General features: G+C 43.9%; 1 protein-coding gene across 2 annotated transcripts in view; it reads right to left on the minus strand.

The window, feature by feature from the left end:
* ACVR1 (activin A receptor type 1) overlaps positions 1-17,992 on the minus strand; it is a 68,105-nt gene that overhangs the window by 22,961 nt on the left and 27,152 nt on the right. For both annotated transcript variants that reach the window (XM_055718359.1, XM_055718358.1), the window contains exons 2-4: positions 10,650-10,723; positions 1,641-1,907; positions 917-1,134 (exon numbers count right to left, since the gene is read on the minus strand). In XM_055718359.1, coding sequence (XP_055574334.1) covers positions 917-1,134; positions 1,641-1,907; positions 10,650-10,723 — 559 coding nt within the window. The remainder of the gene's footprint in view (positions 1-916; positions 1,135-1,640; positions 1,908-10,649; positions 10,724-17,992) is intronic.

Below are 17,992 nucleotides of genomic sequence, written 5' to 3' on the forward strand. Positions count from 1 at the left end.
TTAGTAGCGTGGTATTTGTGGTTTGGACCTTTTTTCTTAGCCACTTTTCAACACTGCAGTGAAAGCACCTAAATGGAAAACGTTTTCCAACCTCTTAATGTTGAGGAGATTTTATCTTAGAAATGCAAGGAGGAGAAAACTTCCCTTCCTTGCACTAGTTTCGGAAACAAACACTCAAGGTGCCTGTGAAGCCTTACTTACTCAGTTTCGATTAAGCATGGGAATGTGCTAGAACCACTTTTTTCTGGCCTCAAGTGAAAGGGTAAGATACATTAAGTCTTTAAAAAGGAAACACTTCCCCATACAATTTTATTTTCCAGATACTGCATAAACAAGAACACATTTTAAAAACTGAGGTTTGAGTAAGCAGTTCTCATTCCTTAAAATTCCTACCACTCTTCTGTCAACAGCATTTCACTGATTTTCTAGTCATCTGAGAGCCCTTCTACTAAGATCATGGGAGTCACTTTTCAAGTTTTAAAAAGTTAAAAGATACCTGTATTTTCTTCTTCCTCTAGCAATCACATCTTTTCTAACCTTCCAGGCTGTCTTTTGTTATAAAAGATGTAGTACATTTTTATACCTTTTGTATCACTTTCAGGCTACCAACAATCAGGCATACTCTTTGTTGCTGTTTAGACATCGCTTCTAGGAACATAAACAGTTTGACTACAGTTTATACCAATTCTCCAGGTCAAAGGATCTATACTTGCAAAAGCTATCTTTTGGTTAAGTTTCATTTAAACTACAACTTTGCAAGCACAGGAACGTGATCACCAAAGTCCTAAATCTAAGTGGCATCCCCTGGCAGCCACAGGTCCTGTTATTGATGTGGCCATGCCTGGAGGGTACGAGAGGGGAGTTCAGAAGCAAAGAAAGATCGCACAAATTTTCACCATGCGTGCAGGTTACTTACTGCCAACGTGCTGTCTCCAACATTTGATGCAATGAGTCCCTCAATTGTGCCATATTCTGCATCTCTAGAATTGAGCCTCTCCATATGGTTCTTCTGTATTCTCCGGATGATCAGCACAGCTACTGCAGAAAAAACTACCAACACTATCACAGGGGCTAGTATAACAATGATTAGTGTTTCCATGCTGTAACCTGCAGCTTCTCCTTGAAAGGTTTGCCCTGAGAGAGGAGGGGGAAAGGGGAGGAAAAAAAAAAGAAAAAAATTTTTTTTTAATTCCCAGCAAAAGTCTTTAAAATGAGTAGCACTGACACAAACATTTAACTTGGCAGCCACCTAGTCTGAAAGAGGCTGTGAGACAGCCAGAGCTATGAGTGTGCGCTTACACAAAAGATGCTACAGGAACAACTCCCTGCAGAGCTATCAGAACAACCCACCCCTTCAGAACAGTGATTGAGCAATTCACTCACAGGCAGTAACTCAATCCCAACCCTGACTGCACACTGTAACCCCTATCATTCATCCAGCAATACAGATCATTCAACCTGTGGACATCAGATGTGTGCCAGCGGGCACCAGGGTGGGGAACAGAGCAGAGAGGGCCTCACTGCATTCATGAAACCCTTACTTTCGCTACCACTGAAGCCATCTCACTTCCATCACATCAGATGAAAGCCGAACCCTCTTCCCTTTCTCAACATGCACTACTTATTAATTAACCTCTCACCTTTAGAAGAAGGCAACTGTGCAGTAATATTCATGTTGCACAGGTATCCCTGGCAGCACTCAACAGCTTGGTCAGGAGACGGAGGTGTTTTGCATGTCATTTTCCCTTGTTCGTAGACTTGGAAACAGCCTTTCTGGTAAACCTTAGCACCATCGTTAATGCTCAGGGAAGCAAAACATTGCTGGCCTTGGCAACGATCTCCATTCCCACAGGACATGCCTTCACACACACATTCATAGTGGACCATATTTAGCTTCAGTTCATCATCTGTAAAAGGGGAAAGTTGAGGAAAAAAATACTCTCAATAGCTTCAGTTATATAGAGCTAATTAAATCATTAGACAATATGCCTTCTGTTTAAGGGAAGAAATAATACTTGCAGTTAGTGCTGAAGAACCACCAAGCAGGAGCTAACGATACTAATTTAGCTGTTTTAGCAAGACAAAGATATGAGCTTTCACTATCAAAGAAATACCAATCATATCTGCCCGCTCCAGGTACTCAAATTTCCAGAGTTCAGTGACATTTTACATCACCTCTTGCACATACACTACTGCAGGTAGACAACACAGGGGCGTCACCTCTACAGGGACACTCAGCAGGGAGGAAAAAAACCTAACAAACAGTAAATTTAAACAGATCTGCTAAACCACATTATATTTCTATATGGAAATAGTTATTCTCAAGCATTCTGGCAATGACTAACTAAACTGCATTAGCACCATTTAAATTTGCAGTGGACACAGCTACACAGGATTTAGCGGGTCTAACTAGCTTGCTTGATAAGTACATCTGGACCTACTTGTCCCAGGAAGGCAAGCCTTTGAGAAGTACCTTGCAAGTCTGAGTAACCACTGGAGATAAAAGGTAAAGTGAGAAGCCACACACACTGTCAGCAGGTACACCCCCTACCTTCCAACTCCAGGTGCTTTCGCTAAGTAAAAGTAAGAATTTTAAGAGAATATATACAGTAGGAAACTAAACTAAGCATCCTCACGAAGTGTCCAGAGATTCCCTAGCTGGGAAAAACCCCACACTCTGCCCAGAACCGCACACACTGCCGCTTTCAGGAAGAGCACATGCCTTTAAACACACAGCACAGGGTCGCTCCGGTCTCCACAGGAGAGGACGCCACTTGACTAGCTAATGGAGGACACTGGAAGCTCTTCAGTTTCCTGGAAGACACAGGTGCCCATGGTAGTAAACAGCCATGTGCACTCACAGATGGCTGAGAAAAGAGACACAGCTGTGAAGGACAGAATAAGTCACCGGTCTCTGTTACATGCATCCTGTGCACACACATACACGTATTTATGCCAACTTAAATCATGCCTACATTCTCTTTTTCAGTTTTAACACAGGAGAAGTTTCCAGCCACAAATACAGTGGATGCTCCTACAACAGCAGCTGAACATACCATGTGTTGGCCTTTTTCAAGCCTATCATTAGAGTCTGCCCATTGGGAACGTAACTCTGTTTCCCCCTTTTGTTTTCCTCCCCTCCTCCTCCCACAGCGAACAAATTCACAAACACAATTTTCCATTTCTGAACTGCTTACAAAAACTAAATTAAGGAAAGAATCCTGAAACTGGACAGTGTCTGTCACAGTACTGGCACACACAATCCCAGCCATACACATACCAAGTAATAACTTTGCTAGTTTTGTGGAACTTTTTTTTTTTTAAAAAAAAGTCATGCCAAACATTCCTATAATAAAAGTTGTGTTCCTTTTCTTCCTCCCACAACAGCAGCAGTAAAACACAACTGGTATTGTAACACACAAGCCCTTAATCTTGGTTCGTCTGGCTGGAACTGCCGAAGGCATTCAAAGCCAGAGACCATCAAGGGACTTAACTCCCAGACCATGGTCACGACCTGCCTGAAAGAGTACAAGCTCCATACCTTTGGTAAGGACAGCCTTCCCCACACAGCCCTCAGGCAGCAAGGATTTCAGTACCTCCCAGTGAGCAAGATGTTTCTGCTGTCAGACAAACACTTGTCTGCGAGGACAGAGCTGAGGTTTGCAGGCTGCAGGGACTGCCATTGCAGCTATTAAGTAACAGCAGAAACAGCTGCTGTACAGAGTAGGACAGCCAACCCACCATCTGACAGCGGTACTAAGTCCACGAGGAAAATTCATCTGGCATGCAGCCTGACCCAGCCTAACGCTCCCCCCTCTTCTCTTGACTCATGGACCCTTCAAGACTGAGCAAACCTCACACAAGCCAGAGGAGCAGTTCTGGCAGAAAACCACCTCCGCTCACATGCCACCTCTTTGGGGAGCTCTGCAATCCCCCCCAAAAAGGCCAGGAAGCGACTGCACAGCCACAGGGCAGTTCATCAGCCCATGCAGAGCAAACTTGACATCCCTTACAAGCAATGAACTAGGACACTACAACTCCAAACATGCTACCTGTCTTCTGAAAAGACTGCTGTAGTCTGAACGCAGGGTGAGCGATCTGACATGACACATAGGCTGTGGATTCCTTTAATAGAGCATGAAGACAGAGTAACCCTGACTGCATACATGTAAACTGCTGCAGATCCTGATGTATCCATGGACCAATACAGATTGATTATCTGCTGTACAAAATGAAACATCTCTGGTGAGGAACTCCCTGGCTGGAAACGGAGATACCCTCCTTCATGACTGTTACTATCCCTTACGCCCCAGCTGCTCCATTCTTAGTTGTTTTTCCAGCTCCTTGGTACACACAAGGCTTATTCAGGCTGCAGAACCAGCCAAAGCACCAGCCGTGTCCTCCATTCCCACCTCTGCAGGCCACCAGCTATAACAGAGCTGCAGGTCTGAAGCCTGAGAGCAGACAGACGGGGCGATGCTTCAGTGAACGCGCACAAGCCAAGCACTGCACTGTACCCATGAAGGCCACAAACGAGCCAGCCGGGGAGGGCCGGGTACTCCATAGCCGTATTTCCCCCAAAAGCACAGTTTGCCAGCCTACAGCGAAGCCACAGCAGAGGCAGAGCTGGACTGGGTGATACGCCTCCACAGCGCTCCTGAGCATGGCTGTGCAAGCTAGTCTGTGGGACAGACGTGAGCAGCAAACGCCACAGGCCAGCTGTGATCAAGAGGTTATGGCTGAAGCAGATCAAGTCCCCCAAACCCACACTCAGAGGTAAGTACCTACTTGACAACAGCTCCGGGCATGGAACGCCGTCAGGCCAACTATGCATGTAGCAGTCTGGCAACACACGCAGGCATGGAGCCAAGTTTAAAAATACTTCCATTACCTAAACACGTTCATGGCATATATTTTTGTTTCGTAATACTGAGACTCATTGCTGCGTTTCTGGCCTATATATATTGTGCATACATACACACACAAAAAAAATATGACTTACCACACAGATACAGAGATTTGCATTAAGTTCTCATTAACTAGTTTATTAGCCCATTATTATGAAAGCATCAAAATTGAAGCTCCTTTATTTTGTTTGCTTATTCACTTTGTGAAAGCCAACAATTAAGAGCGCCTACTCTAATTATTGAGGTATTTCAACAGAACGAGAAGCAAGACACTCTACGTTTCAGTGAGGAATGGGAAGGCGCAGCATCTAACCCTCTTGGTGGCTGCAGAGGGCATGTGGTGCTGCATGCGGTGCCCAGGCACACAGCCCTGGCCATCCCCACCTCAATCCCCAGGACACCAGCCTGCAAAGGTCAATGATGGAAAGGTACAGATGCAAACAAAGACAAATTATTTACTTCTATGTGAAGTTTGTTTCACACAACCAATCTAGGCAGTTTTATTTTGTATCTTATACCCAATTCCTGGACTGTAAACATTGTTATACTGTTTGGGAAAATACAAAACTTCTTCTCTCCAAGGTGAAATACACTACATGTATTTTTGGTAACACATCTTAACTTTGAAGTGATCCTTTCATGTTTACAAGAAACATCAAAGTTTTCCATCAAAACACCTAGTATAATAGGCACTTGGCCAACTTTTCCTATTGACACTGCAGCAACACAGGGCCTTCAGTGAACTTTGACTTGAAAAAAATGCCTATGTAAACTATGTAATGTGGTCAGCAAATATTTAAATAATTTTTAAAAGCATAAAAAGAGTAAAAACATGTACTACCAAGAGTCTCAGTTTTCTTTCTAAAGACACGGTATCTAATTATATTACATGTACCTTTTAAAGAACGGCTTTAACAGCAACAAATCATTTCCTTCCAGCAATGCCCCACCACTGCATACTCTTCCTTTCAGAATTTCACAGAATATCTCAGGTTGGAAGGGACCCATAAGGATCATAGATTCCAACACCCTGCTCCTCACAGGACTAAATTTCACCTTGCAGGTAAAGACTAGTACATCTTACTACACAGATTTAATACGTATTTAGCTCGTGCACGCGAGCAAGTGTTCAGAGGAATAACCTACCACGAGACCTCTTATCTTAGTATGCAGCTGGAAAAAAAGCCAGGTGACCAAGGATAGACAGAGGTAAACAAGCCTTAAACAAACTAGTCCTTCACCCACCAAGACATGATTTTATCATGGCATAAGTTCAAGTGGAACTACTCCATCTACTTGATTCGTCTTTATCAAAGAGTGAGGCAAAGCAAACAGGAGTGACACCTTCAGTCCCAAAATGAGCAGGTAGAGGGTATCTGCCGGGATCTCTCCTCCAGCCCAGCCCACAGCTGTGCAGCAGGAAGGTGCCGTGCCTCCATGGTCACATACTGAACATGCACAGACACTGCAGTCATCGGCTAACCTCAGGCACGCGCAGCCGATCCCTGCCGTCAGAGCCACTGGGATCCGGCTTCCCAACCCGAGGCCGCTCGGAGCTGTGCCACGGTTGTTATCCCCTGTAGAGGCTTGTGGCTAGGCTTTGAGTGCGACCACCTGCTGAGCGGGATCACTCCTTCAAATGGAAAACCTTGAAATCAAACCAGAAAGGTTACCATTCACAGGCAAAGCTTTCTTCAGAAAACTGCTGAAATCTCTAGTAGGATGAAAGGGACTTCATGCTCAAAGGCCGAAATAAATAAAAGCAGCAATATTCTTTTTGCTTTTAAATGACTAGGACTGGGGGAAGAGGTGGGGTCTGCTAGGGCTTCATATCATAATGAACTAAAGATGAAGGAAAGCACAATTGAAAAAGTTAAAATCTCTTTAGACAGCGCTTTTTTGGTAGTTAGTTTCCCTTTATGATTCTTAGCCACTTCAGGGAAACAGAAGTACACTTGCAGAGATGACTGCTCCATTCAGGTTTATTTTTTCTTTCTCAATGCATTCAGTAACAAGAACCACATAACAGCCATAATAATAATCACAGAATCATTTAAGTTGGAAAAGACCCTCAACATCATTGCATCCAACCACAAACCTAACACTGCCAAGCCCACGACAAAACCACGTCCCCAAGTGCCACATCTACACATCTTTTAAATACCTCCAGGGATGGTGATTCAACCACATCCCTGGGCAGTCTGTAATAATTTTATATAGGATTTATCAATTTAACAAAAGCCTTTGAATTTTCCAGCACTAAGAAACTACTGTTTAGCCTTATTATTGTTCTCCGTATTACAGAAAAACCCTAAACCAGAAAAATCACAAGTGCTATGGGCGCTGATGGCCAGTTAGAAAGCCCTAAGGCCAGGCAGAGGAGCCCAGCTCTGCAGAAGGGCAGCCTGCCCCAGCCCAGCTGCTGGAGAGCAGGTTAGGCTGTCCCCAGAGCCAGCTTCCCACAGGCAGACAGTAGTTTCTGGAGTTTCAGTAGCTCCCAAACTCTTCCTGGTCGTGGTGCAACACAGGACCCTTTCCAGCCTGACAATTCCTGCAAAAGGAATGAGGCTGCCTTTGGCAGGGAAGCCGCGGCAGCACGCTGCCTGGGCACCTTCCCCCATCACCAGAGAGGGCAGAAGCATCAGCAGCATTTCATGCTCCTAACACAGCCACAGGTATCAGGAAACTGCATTTTGCACAGCTATTAGCAAGTGAAAAAACTCACAGTCCTAAGCATAGGCATTACATTATTTAGGAAACACTCTGCCTTCATCAGGGTTTAGCTTCTTGGGAAATGACAAAAAGCCTCTTTCCTCACTTTACAGGGCTAATAAAGAAGTAAAACAAGTAGTAAAGCACTGCAATAAACCTTTAGAATAAAAGGATTTTCAGGACACTCAAATAGGGAAGAGACATGTTTCTGCACTTAAAATTCTACACAGTGTTTGGTTTTTTGGGTTGCGTTGTGGTGGGTTTTTTTTCTTTTTTAAAAAAAATCATGTTTAATCTCATCTTTTGAAGCCTAGTGGCAATGCAGAAATAGTCAGTCTGCCCCTGAACACTACCCAAAGATAGGTCCAGGCATTTTTTTCACTCATCAAAAATGCAAACACATCCCCCCCCCCAAAAAAAAAAAACCACCCTAAAACACAAAAACCAAATCTGGTCCAAATCCCAGTGAAAGGAAATGGACTGATCTGTGATAAAATACATGGAAGGCAGGGGGGGAAAGTCTTAAAGCTTTGCACTTTTTTTGTTGTTACTTTGTGCCAAGGGAAGACAAAATACCTGTTCTCCCCCAAAACATCAACTTTCTAAAAAATCAGAAAAAGCACATGGAAAAGCATGCTGCTCAGGGTGCAACAGACCCACCTCCATGGCCTAGTGGCAGGTGGCAGAGGATTAACTTCCAATCCCTCACAGGATCTCCCTTGAAAATGTCTCCAGAGGTCTGCACTTCTGGGCTCACCACCTCAGCCCTAGTGCAGGCTGCTGGCTCGTGAGCACCAAGCACTCAGGCACGGAAGGAACAAAGCAGCGAGCTCTCCCACTGCTACTACGGACCTGATTGGCGAGGAAGCCAAAAACTAGATGAAGAGACATAAATGAAAATTTGCCGATAGGTCCACTAGGTATTTCTGCCTCCCCAGACACTCCTCTACAACCAGCTCAGAAGTAGGAAACTATTTCCAAAGGAAACTGAACAGCACTACTGCTAGCAAACATGAAAAGGGAGAAGAGCAGTATTGTTTGTGTGCATTAGACAAGTAATTGCTCACAGAAAAAGAAAACTCATCATAGGAAGTATGAGGGGAAAAGGGAAGTAATAAAGCAAGAAAAGCAAAGCAAGATTGGCATGCCTCTTCTACAAAGTCTTTCACAGGAGCTCTATCACCATGGGAGAGAAATGCAGGCCCAAACACAGAGTTCTTTAAAAATTAGTACTGGACAAGCTCTCCCTGGGCAGGGCAGCTCCACAGTGTGAACAGGAAAACATTCTTTGGGGATGTCCAGTTGCCACAGGTGGACAGATAGCAAGGGCACAACATCTGCACATCTCCCTCCCTGCACAGCTCACACACTCCCACCCACACACAAACCCTGTCCAAAGCCCCTTCCAGCAGCACACCTGGTCCAGCTCTGCCTTCGCTCCCAGATGAGGAACCATCCTGCACCTCCAATCTTAGCATCCCAGATGGCCAGGAAAAGAAAGAAAACATCCTGGCATGGATTTGGCAACTCTTCTCTTTCTGATCATTTATTGGCATCTTTTTAACAAAGAGATAATCCTTAAGCCCTAGAACCTACTGTCTTTTTTTTTTACCCGGAGTCAGGTCAAATAGGTAAGATCTGAACCCCTGCAGGGTACTTTGGAAGGGCAGGGTGGGTTGATGCTGCTGCTCTATAGGTTGCGCTACACCAGCAGTGAAAGTGTCTGATTCCGCATATTGAATGAGATAAACGAGCCAGAGCTTCAGACTTCAACATGCACCTTTCCCAGGTGTTCCTCTTCTCCATCTACTGCTCTTTGCGTTAAGGATGTGAAAGGCAGGTGGTTTAAGATTTTTAAAACAAGCAGCTCAAAGCTGAAAGAACATTTCTGAGAAGCAGTCAGCTGCACTTGAAGAGCGATAATAAGGTACAGGGTGATTACTACTACCAAACCTTATTTCAAGATAATATTGTATCAGTAACACTAGTAGTTTAATGTATTTCCACATTCATCCAACCTTCCTCCCTTTTAAAATTTTGTCTCAATTTTCTGTTCATAGACATAAAGTCAACCACTAGACTTCAGTGCATTTTTAATCGTTACCTTCCACCACCCATTCTAAGTCCATTTAATATACTCTGCCTTTTATCATCTGCATCAACATTTAAAAATGAATGCATTTCAGCAGATTAGTTCAGAAAGGTTTCACAAGGTAAATACAAGAGAGCATAGATATGCCATGACAAACACTAGATACACCTCCCGAGTCACTTAAAACTGAGAAAACCAAGTTACTCACAGAAAACCTTTATTCAACATTTTTAAAAGGCTGTTTGTGAAGTAGCAAGTAGGCATCTTTCAGAAGGTCATCTACCAAAACATCTGGGAGACCTTCAAATGAACCATTCCTGCCTCTCCATGGCAGGAATACCATGGAGAGGGAATGCCCAAGGGAATACCCTTCTCCCATTTTTGCTGAGGCAAATCTTAAACGGACTACATGTCATAAAACCTTTATGTGCACACAACAGTGTAAATTACTTACAAAAAAGTCATTTTCCATATCCAAAGATTTTACTGGTGTAATCATGGAAAAGTTATCAAACACCATAGTAAATACTCCTAAGAGCCTTCCCAGAGGAAAAAACCCAAACAAACGACTTTCTTTTCAAGAATGCAAGCAACACAACTGCAGCTCAGCCCATGGGCTAGAAAGATTTCCTCATTATATAGCTCAAAATTTTGCCATTGAAATGAGGTTCCCCATTTCCCTCCCCAGGCCCTGGGAAGACCTATGCCAATCGCACACCCTATAAATTTTCTACAGAAATGGGCAACGAATATCCTTTGAAGCAACTTGAAATGGAAAAGCAGCATCTCATTCCTGAGAGGAACCTGCCCATGCTGTCAGCTTGTGAAGCGTGCAGGGTGCTGTGGCACAGTGCCAGGCGGCACCACCGGCTGAGCGCCATGCCAGCCCAGCTCCTCCAGCAGCCAACAGCTACCGCATCCCCATGCACGTCACTCACCTTGCCAACTCGAGGAGGGAAAGGCCATCACAATCAGCACAGGAAGAATCATAACTCCATCTACCATTGCAGAGCTGCAGAAAGAGAAGAGACAGGAGAACTGAATACGCTTTTACTAATGTCTTAAAGCGTAACCATCCCAAAATCAGTGTTTAGCAATGGTTTTCATCAATTCCTTATATGAAACGCAGGACAACCAAGGTTGATAGGGCTCCTTTTTAATGTGTCTTGTTTCCCCAAGTCATCGCCTCCATTTATAAAATTCATAGTTTACTACAATTTCTTAAATGACTTCTTTTTTTTTTTAAGAGTCATAGAAACATCACTTGCAACTACAGTGCATGTATAGAAGTAGTATATGCTAGTAGGAAAACACGAACCCCTTCAGTACCAAGCAGGCATGTAAAATAGAAGATACATTCTTCCAACCAGGTATTAAAAAGTTAAATTATTGTGAACTGAAAATGTCTGTAAACCTGTGTGTTATTTGGGCTTTGTGGGGAAACAGAAAAGATCTCAGCCAGAAAACCGTGAATAACTTTCTTTAACCAGCAGAAACCATTGCTAGATGGCAAGAACAAGATGTATTTAAGGGAGACACCAGTCTCAGAAGAGTAATTTCCCAGTTTAAGCTGCTTTTCCAAGGGTTTTCCTTTCACTGGCCCAGCTTCCTTTCCCTGCTGTTGAAGACAGGCAACAACATCTTGTGTGAAAACTCAGGCTCACAGCAGAGGCACATGCTCCCTCTAAAAGAGTAAATAGAGGAGTGAATTCTCTTGTGTACCTTTTCCAGGGTACTTGGTCTTTACAAGAAAATAAGAGCTCCACTCTTTACTGTGAAATAATTCTTGTTTAACATGCTTCTGAAAAGAAACTTTTCTGCTGTTTCTTAAACTCTGCATTTAAGTGATTAATATGACCAAGGAATAGATTAACTACAATCAATCTTCATTGGGATTTAACCCAACAAGTAGGGCTGGATGACTCTGAAGGGCTCGTCTGTCCTGTGCTACTTGGTTCCTACAGAGACTCTCTGGCCTAATCACAAGCCATAAAATTTCAGTCAAAAGCAGCAGCAAGTAGTATGTTCAAAACAACATTACTCTCCTTGACTAAAGTACTGAGTCATTACCATTCTTCTCACATGTAAGCATTTGTCTTCGTTTTTCAGATTTAATTTTAGTGAAGCAGATGAAACTTGAAAATAAAATTTATATTGCCATTTTTCTTTCACGTATTTTCTGTTGCTGCCTCTTCAAATCATTAGCAGGCTGCTTAAGTGCTTGGTGACGAAAGCCAAGCCATTTACTTCTGTATTTCCTGACACGGATTTGTTTTGCAGAACATGAGAAACATTTCAGTAATTCTTCATCATCAGTTAAAATGATGAAAAGATTCTGAACCCAACTATTCAGAGCTGTCATCCTTACAGAAAGGATCAGGCAGCGCCCACCACTTAGTCTCCAGGAATGAAACTCTTACTTTCAAACATCCACTCACCAAGTAGCTTTGCCTTCCTCATTCTTAATACACATCAATCCACTCTTAACGCATGCCAATATTTAACTTTCAACAATTATACTGGAAACATGATGAAATGAAGTTATACATAGCACGATCATTGAGCAATCCGATACAGGAAGTTCAAAGCAGAAGCAAGCTATCCCAGGGAATGATTAGTTGCCTAATGCTCCGGATCAGCTCAAATGGATCTGTTGCTCCAAAGGGGGGTGCGTGCAGGGCATGAGAGCGGTACCATCCTCCTCCTCAGCCACTCAGCCACCACACGCACTTTCTTTGGCTGAACAGCTTACACCAGCATTTTCCTCGGTATTACACCCGGATAACTCTCTGCAAGTCTAGACAAAGGTGGCTCATGAGACATGCCCTCTTTCTTTCAACACATCAATGGTTCAAAGAGCAGAGGCAGAAAACTTTGATTTTAATGATGCCGGCCTGCAGCCGCGGAGGAGCTGGGCCAGCAGCCGCCCTGGAGGCAGCTGGGCAGGGGGGAGCAGGGGGAGCGCTTGGGGTGAGCCTGGCAGGGACCGGCCGGTCCACCCAGGGAGCCCTTCAGACAGCGGGGACATCGAGCGCAAGGGACAAGGGCCTTACAAGAGAGAAAAAATTAATTTAACAAGACAGAGTGGGTTAAGGCATTAAACAGCAGCATGCTGCTGACATGCCGAGCAGTCGCCTGTTTTTCTACAGATCTGTAATTCGTGGCTGTGTCCTCCACGCACAATTAAAAAGCAACAGGATTCTTTTCTGCTGGTGGGGAACCATCACACCGCTGGTCAGCTGGGAGACCACCCCTCACTGGGGCTCCCTCCCTCCTCCCAGCCATCCACCACCTGCAAGTCCCCGCACCCTCGGCCATTTCAGCCCTTCCTCCTGTTAAGCGTGGCTGAAGGAGGGAGAGCAGGAGGAACCTGCAAGGAGGTCAGTCCTGCCAGGAAAGGCAGCCGCACACAAGACATGCGAGCTAGCTAGAGCAGAGGAATTGAAGATGCAGAGCCTTCCTGGTTTCTGTACTGTTGTCTTGCTTCCTGTAAGCTGCATGTACCTATTTGTTTTCTCCTAAACCTACTTCAATTCACACACAAAAAAATTTAAATAAATATATTTAGACACACACATCTGCCCTGTATTTCTCAGTGGGAGGAAGAGGACAGTAATCCAAACTGCAGCCCCCTGAGAGGCAAACAACCTCCCATGGGAGCTGGCCCACAGTGCCTACTTACCACCTCAAGAAGGGGAACTGTAACACACTTGGGGTACTAAAATCGGGTCCCCATCCTCTAATTCTACATGCTTTCACATCTCCAGCCCACATCTGCATGTCAGGTCAAAGCCAGCATGAGCTGAGACAGACAGCAGTTCACCAGGTACGAGGATTTTTACCAGTCCTCACCAAAGGGATCAAGTAAGGAAAAAAGCCACAAAACCACCGTAACAGTCATTCCTGATCCTTCTTCCAAAACGCTGTTCAGAGCTCCTCTTCAACAAAACCCAAGGATGACTTCATTGAGTAAAGCACCTGAAATTACACCAATTTTTTTGTTAAATGCATTTAAGTGCCTAACACAAAAAAAGGCTGGCATCCTTCCCCTGCTTCACAGCTGCCAGGGAGATGTGCACACCAAAGCGAAGGCACCTGCGGTGACGCAGCCCGCAAGCGCCGGCGGGAGCTGGGTCAGAGGCTGCTCCGGCCTGGATCCTGGTCCCACGGGCCAGAAACGGCTTGCCCAGTGCCTACAGAAAGGCCTGCTGCATGACCTGTATTCAGTCCCACGTTAGCAAGCAAGTATTTGTGCAAGCTTCTGTGGTAGGGTAACATTTATGAATAGACTGTTGCTATTATAAATGCAAACAACCAAACCAGACTATTAACAGACTTCATGCGTTTCACTGCATGCATGGTCCTCTCCGACAAAAAGGCGGCAAATGCTATGAATTTAAATCCTGCTTCTATGAAACTTTGTTCCTGTAGACATTCATTTTCCCAAAAGCCTCAAAGAATATTTTGTCTGCTTTTGCCGAGTAGGGATGTGAATATTTACAACAGCCTATAAAAAACCCCACCCTGCACCTACTTATCACCAATTAAAATCCTGTGCTGTGTATGTGCAGATGCGATACAGCTCTCGGGCTTTTGGCAAGCCGCCCACACAGCCCTCAGCATGGCACAGCCCAGTTACACCACCTCAACTGGGTTTGCTGGGGTTGAGAGACCGGAGGAGGCGAGGAGCTGGGAAGGAGCCTCTGGTATTTGCAAAATATTTGTTTTCCTTCAAAAATTATTTGAGAGCAAGTGCATCCACTCTAAAAATTAGAGATGACAAAATATAACTCTTCACTATACTAAAACCATGTCAAGTCCTTAATCCCTGCTCTCAGACAAGAGAAGAGAACATTTCAGGTGGGATCAGGCAAAGTCTGCTCTCTGCCCTTGCTGTTACCCAGCGCTGGCTGAACACTGTTTAGACAGCTGAACTCCTGCCAGAGCCTTGGAAGAAGTGTCACAATCCCTTGCTGGTTGCCATTTTGCTCAGGGTATGCTGTATCTGCTGCGCGCCTGTTAAATCAGCAGTTAAAAGTAAGCCTGGAGAGCATGCTGCTCACAAGGCGGCTGCGGGACGTGGGGCTGGGAAGCCCCTCTCCAGGGTCCCGCCAGGCACCAGCCCCGCTCAGGGCTGCCGCAGGTGCCGGGATGCCACAGCTCCAAAATGGTGCTCTGGTTTTAACAGTCATCTGCATTCCCACCGTACCCTTAAGTGAAGACACGAAAGCCACATGCAATGCTGCGGCCAGGCTTTTGCTCTATTTCACTTTCAGGTTATCCCAGTAGCAAACTGCAGACACTGCAGAGGATAAGTTTAAAAGTCCTGTCTGCATTGCTTAAAAAAAAATGACTTTTTTTAAAAAAAACAATTAATAATACACATACATAAGAACCAAAAACTGGCTCTAGCAACACCAGCAAGCACGTCTCTTCCACTCACTATTTGTTTAGAAAGAAAATATACATTTTAATGTAAAGAACAAAGCACTCTTTAATATAACTCCCTAGCAAGTTGCTATGGGTCTAAAGATCCATAAGATACCCAGTTAGCATCTGGTGTTTGAATTCACAAACATTTTCCAAAGGGGAGGACTGGGATTTATTCCAGATAAAAAAAAAAAAAAAGGGAAATTAGAAAGTAGCCAACAAAAAAAAGCATAAAATTTATTCTCCTTTCTAGACATGTATATCTTTACTACTATTTGGCTGCAGCTCTTCAAGGTGCCCTGTAGCAGTGCTACGACCACTGCGGTAGCTACTGGAGGGCAATCAGAACACAGGCACCCAGGATACGAGCGCTCCATCCCACCCTCCCTACGGAGGAAGGGTGCAGACCTGGATTCTGCAGAGCTGGAAGCAGGATACAGCCTCTGTGAATTTCATTCATGTACACTGAAAAGAAGATCACTGGGTTTTAGCTTTTTCCTACAAAAGCATATAACTAGAAAACCTGAAACTTGCCATAGTCACAATGCAAAAGTCTCCTCTAAAGCGGCAGCTAACAAATTTCAAACAGATCTGCTGTGAAGTGCAGAAAACAAAGTGAACCTAGCTTCAGAGCTGGCTAGTATATGCTGAAGACAGCTCTGGATTCCAAAGAAGGAATCAAACTGTTTTCAGAAGCCTAAATGAACAATAATAAGCATATCATATGGCAGATATAATACTTGATCAGGATACCAAACTTAACATACAGATGCACAACAAATTGTTTTAGATAAAAAAACTGATAGAATTCTTACAGTTTGTGTTCATAAAGTCCCAACACTTTAAAGGATTTATCCTGAAAACCCCAATACCTTTTCCACTTTTACAGAATGTATAAGTTGCTTTCTCTTTTCTTCCTAAGAAAACCATCTGTCTCCTGCCAAATCATTCCTTTATGGCCTGACAGCAACACGGGGGCAAGGGAAATCTGGGATCCATACCCAGGCCTGTCAAGATCACTGCTGCAGCAAGCCGCAGGGGAGAGAAGAACCAGGAGTTAAGAAGACATGAAACACCACACCACACCAGTATAGGCTGTTGGGAAATTGCATTTAGTCTCTTGCCACCACCCTGATACAGAGCAAAGACTGCGCCAGACAAAAGAGCACGCCCAATTAGTGAAGAAATTTAAGATTACATTTCATCTCAATATGACACAGACATGGGAACACGAACCATTAGAGGAGTTCAGACTTTTTTGATGAGATCAGAAGCACCCACACTATCACTGACAGTCATGGTGGCAACCCGCCAAAAGCCCAAGGGCTGTACATATTTTGCATGTACCTCACCAGATTTGTATCAAAAGAAAACATCCATAATACTGGATTGTAATTCTGCCATCCACAATAGCCACACACAAACTAAATTCATCAACAGCTGTGTCTTTACTTGTAAAGTTGTGCATTTAAAAGCAATAATTCACAGCTCTCTTTTTTAATTGAAACTCACACAAACTAACAATCTTAGAACAGCACACACAAAGGCATTCCTAACGTCAGAGGATGGCAGCCTTGGGTATTCTTTTCTTAAAGGCTAGAATTTGTTGCCAGAATTCAGCAAGATGGAAGCCAGCCACAAACTCCATTTGGCATCCACCTGCAAGCACACAAGGCACACATCAATACACTTTAGCTCAAGAAAATTTGCAAAAGATTGCCACCTTGAAAGGCTGAATGTCTCAGATTCAAATGACCACAAAAGCAGAGAGAGTGAAGTGTGCAAGATAATGGTTCTCCTCTAGTCCTCATATACAAAGCAAAATCACAATACTGCTGAACACCAGGAGGAAAACAACCTATACAATGTAAAATATTATGAAAGTTACTCCTTATGAAGTTAATAACTCTGAATACACTCATGAAGAGCCACTCCCTAGGTTCTTAGGAGAAAAAAAATAACCCAAAGAAAAAAAAAAAAGAAAAAGTAACAATGCACAGCGTTACTTGTAGAAATAAAATCCTGTTTGGTCTCCATCCTGGCATATGCAAGTAACAATCCATTTATTGCCTATGGTGTCACCCAAAGGCTCCAGCTGATACACCAAGTGCAGAAAAGGCATAGCATGGGGCAACAAATAAGGAACAGTCACAGTGTCAGGGTGGGACGACAGACACACAATGGCACAGAGGTGTTACTTGAAAAGCGGAACCATGGCGCAGTATGCAGTAAGTCAGTTTTCACACACTTACACAGTAAGACATTATTTATTTCAGGTTTGCACAAAGCTTGAGCCTAGGTGATATTCCCCAAAGCAAGCCCACCAGATGGGACTTCCCACAATAAATTTATACACAAAAACTGCAGAGTTAGTATCCATCCTCTTTACAATGAGCGGTTAGTAATTTACATATTATTATAATATGGTTACACAACTATTTTTACTATTACGCATGCTCAGGGAGGGGTCTTCACCTGGGCAAGGGTCTTTTTGACCTAGGAGTGTGATTTTTAGTATTATAATGAGAGTAGTTCAGTTAAGGATACATGGATCTTCAGCCTTCTTGCCAAGCTGGCAATGCATATGAAACATCCTCAAAGTATCCTTATTAACTGTTTCTTCAAAGCGTAACTGTGCCAGACTGCCCTTGCTCAAAGAATGGCTGTGTACTTCTCTGATTACAGCCTAAACTTGTCAGCTTAACATATACAAAGTATACCTTGCACAAAATAACCAGACCGTTCTAAACTTTCTGAGTTAACCTTAAGCAGCGGGACAACACAGCCACTTCTCCAGGAGAGAAAAAAAAAATATCTTACCTATGCAAAGAAGTGATCCAGAAGCAGCACC

The sequence above is a fragment of the Falco cherrug genome, chromosome 8 (genome assembly GCF_023634085.1).
Source record: "Falco cherrug isolate bFalChe1 chromosome 8, bFalChe1.pri, whole genome shotgun sequence".
NCBI lineage: Eukaryota > Metazoa > Chordata > Aves > Falconiformes > Falconidae > Falco > Falco cherrug.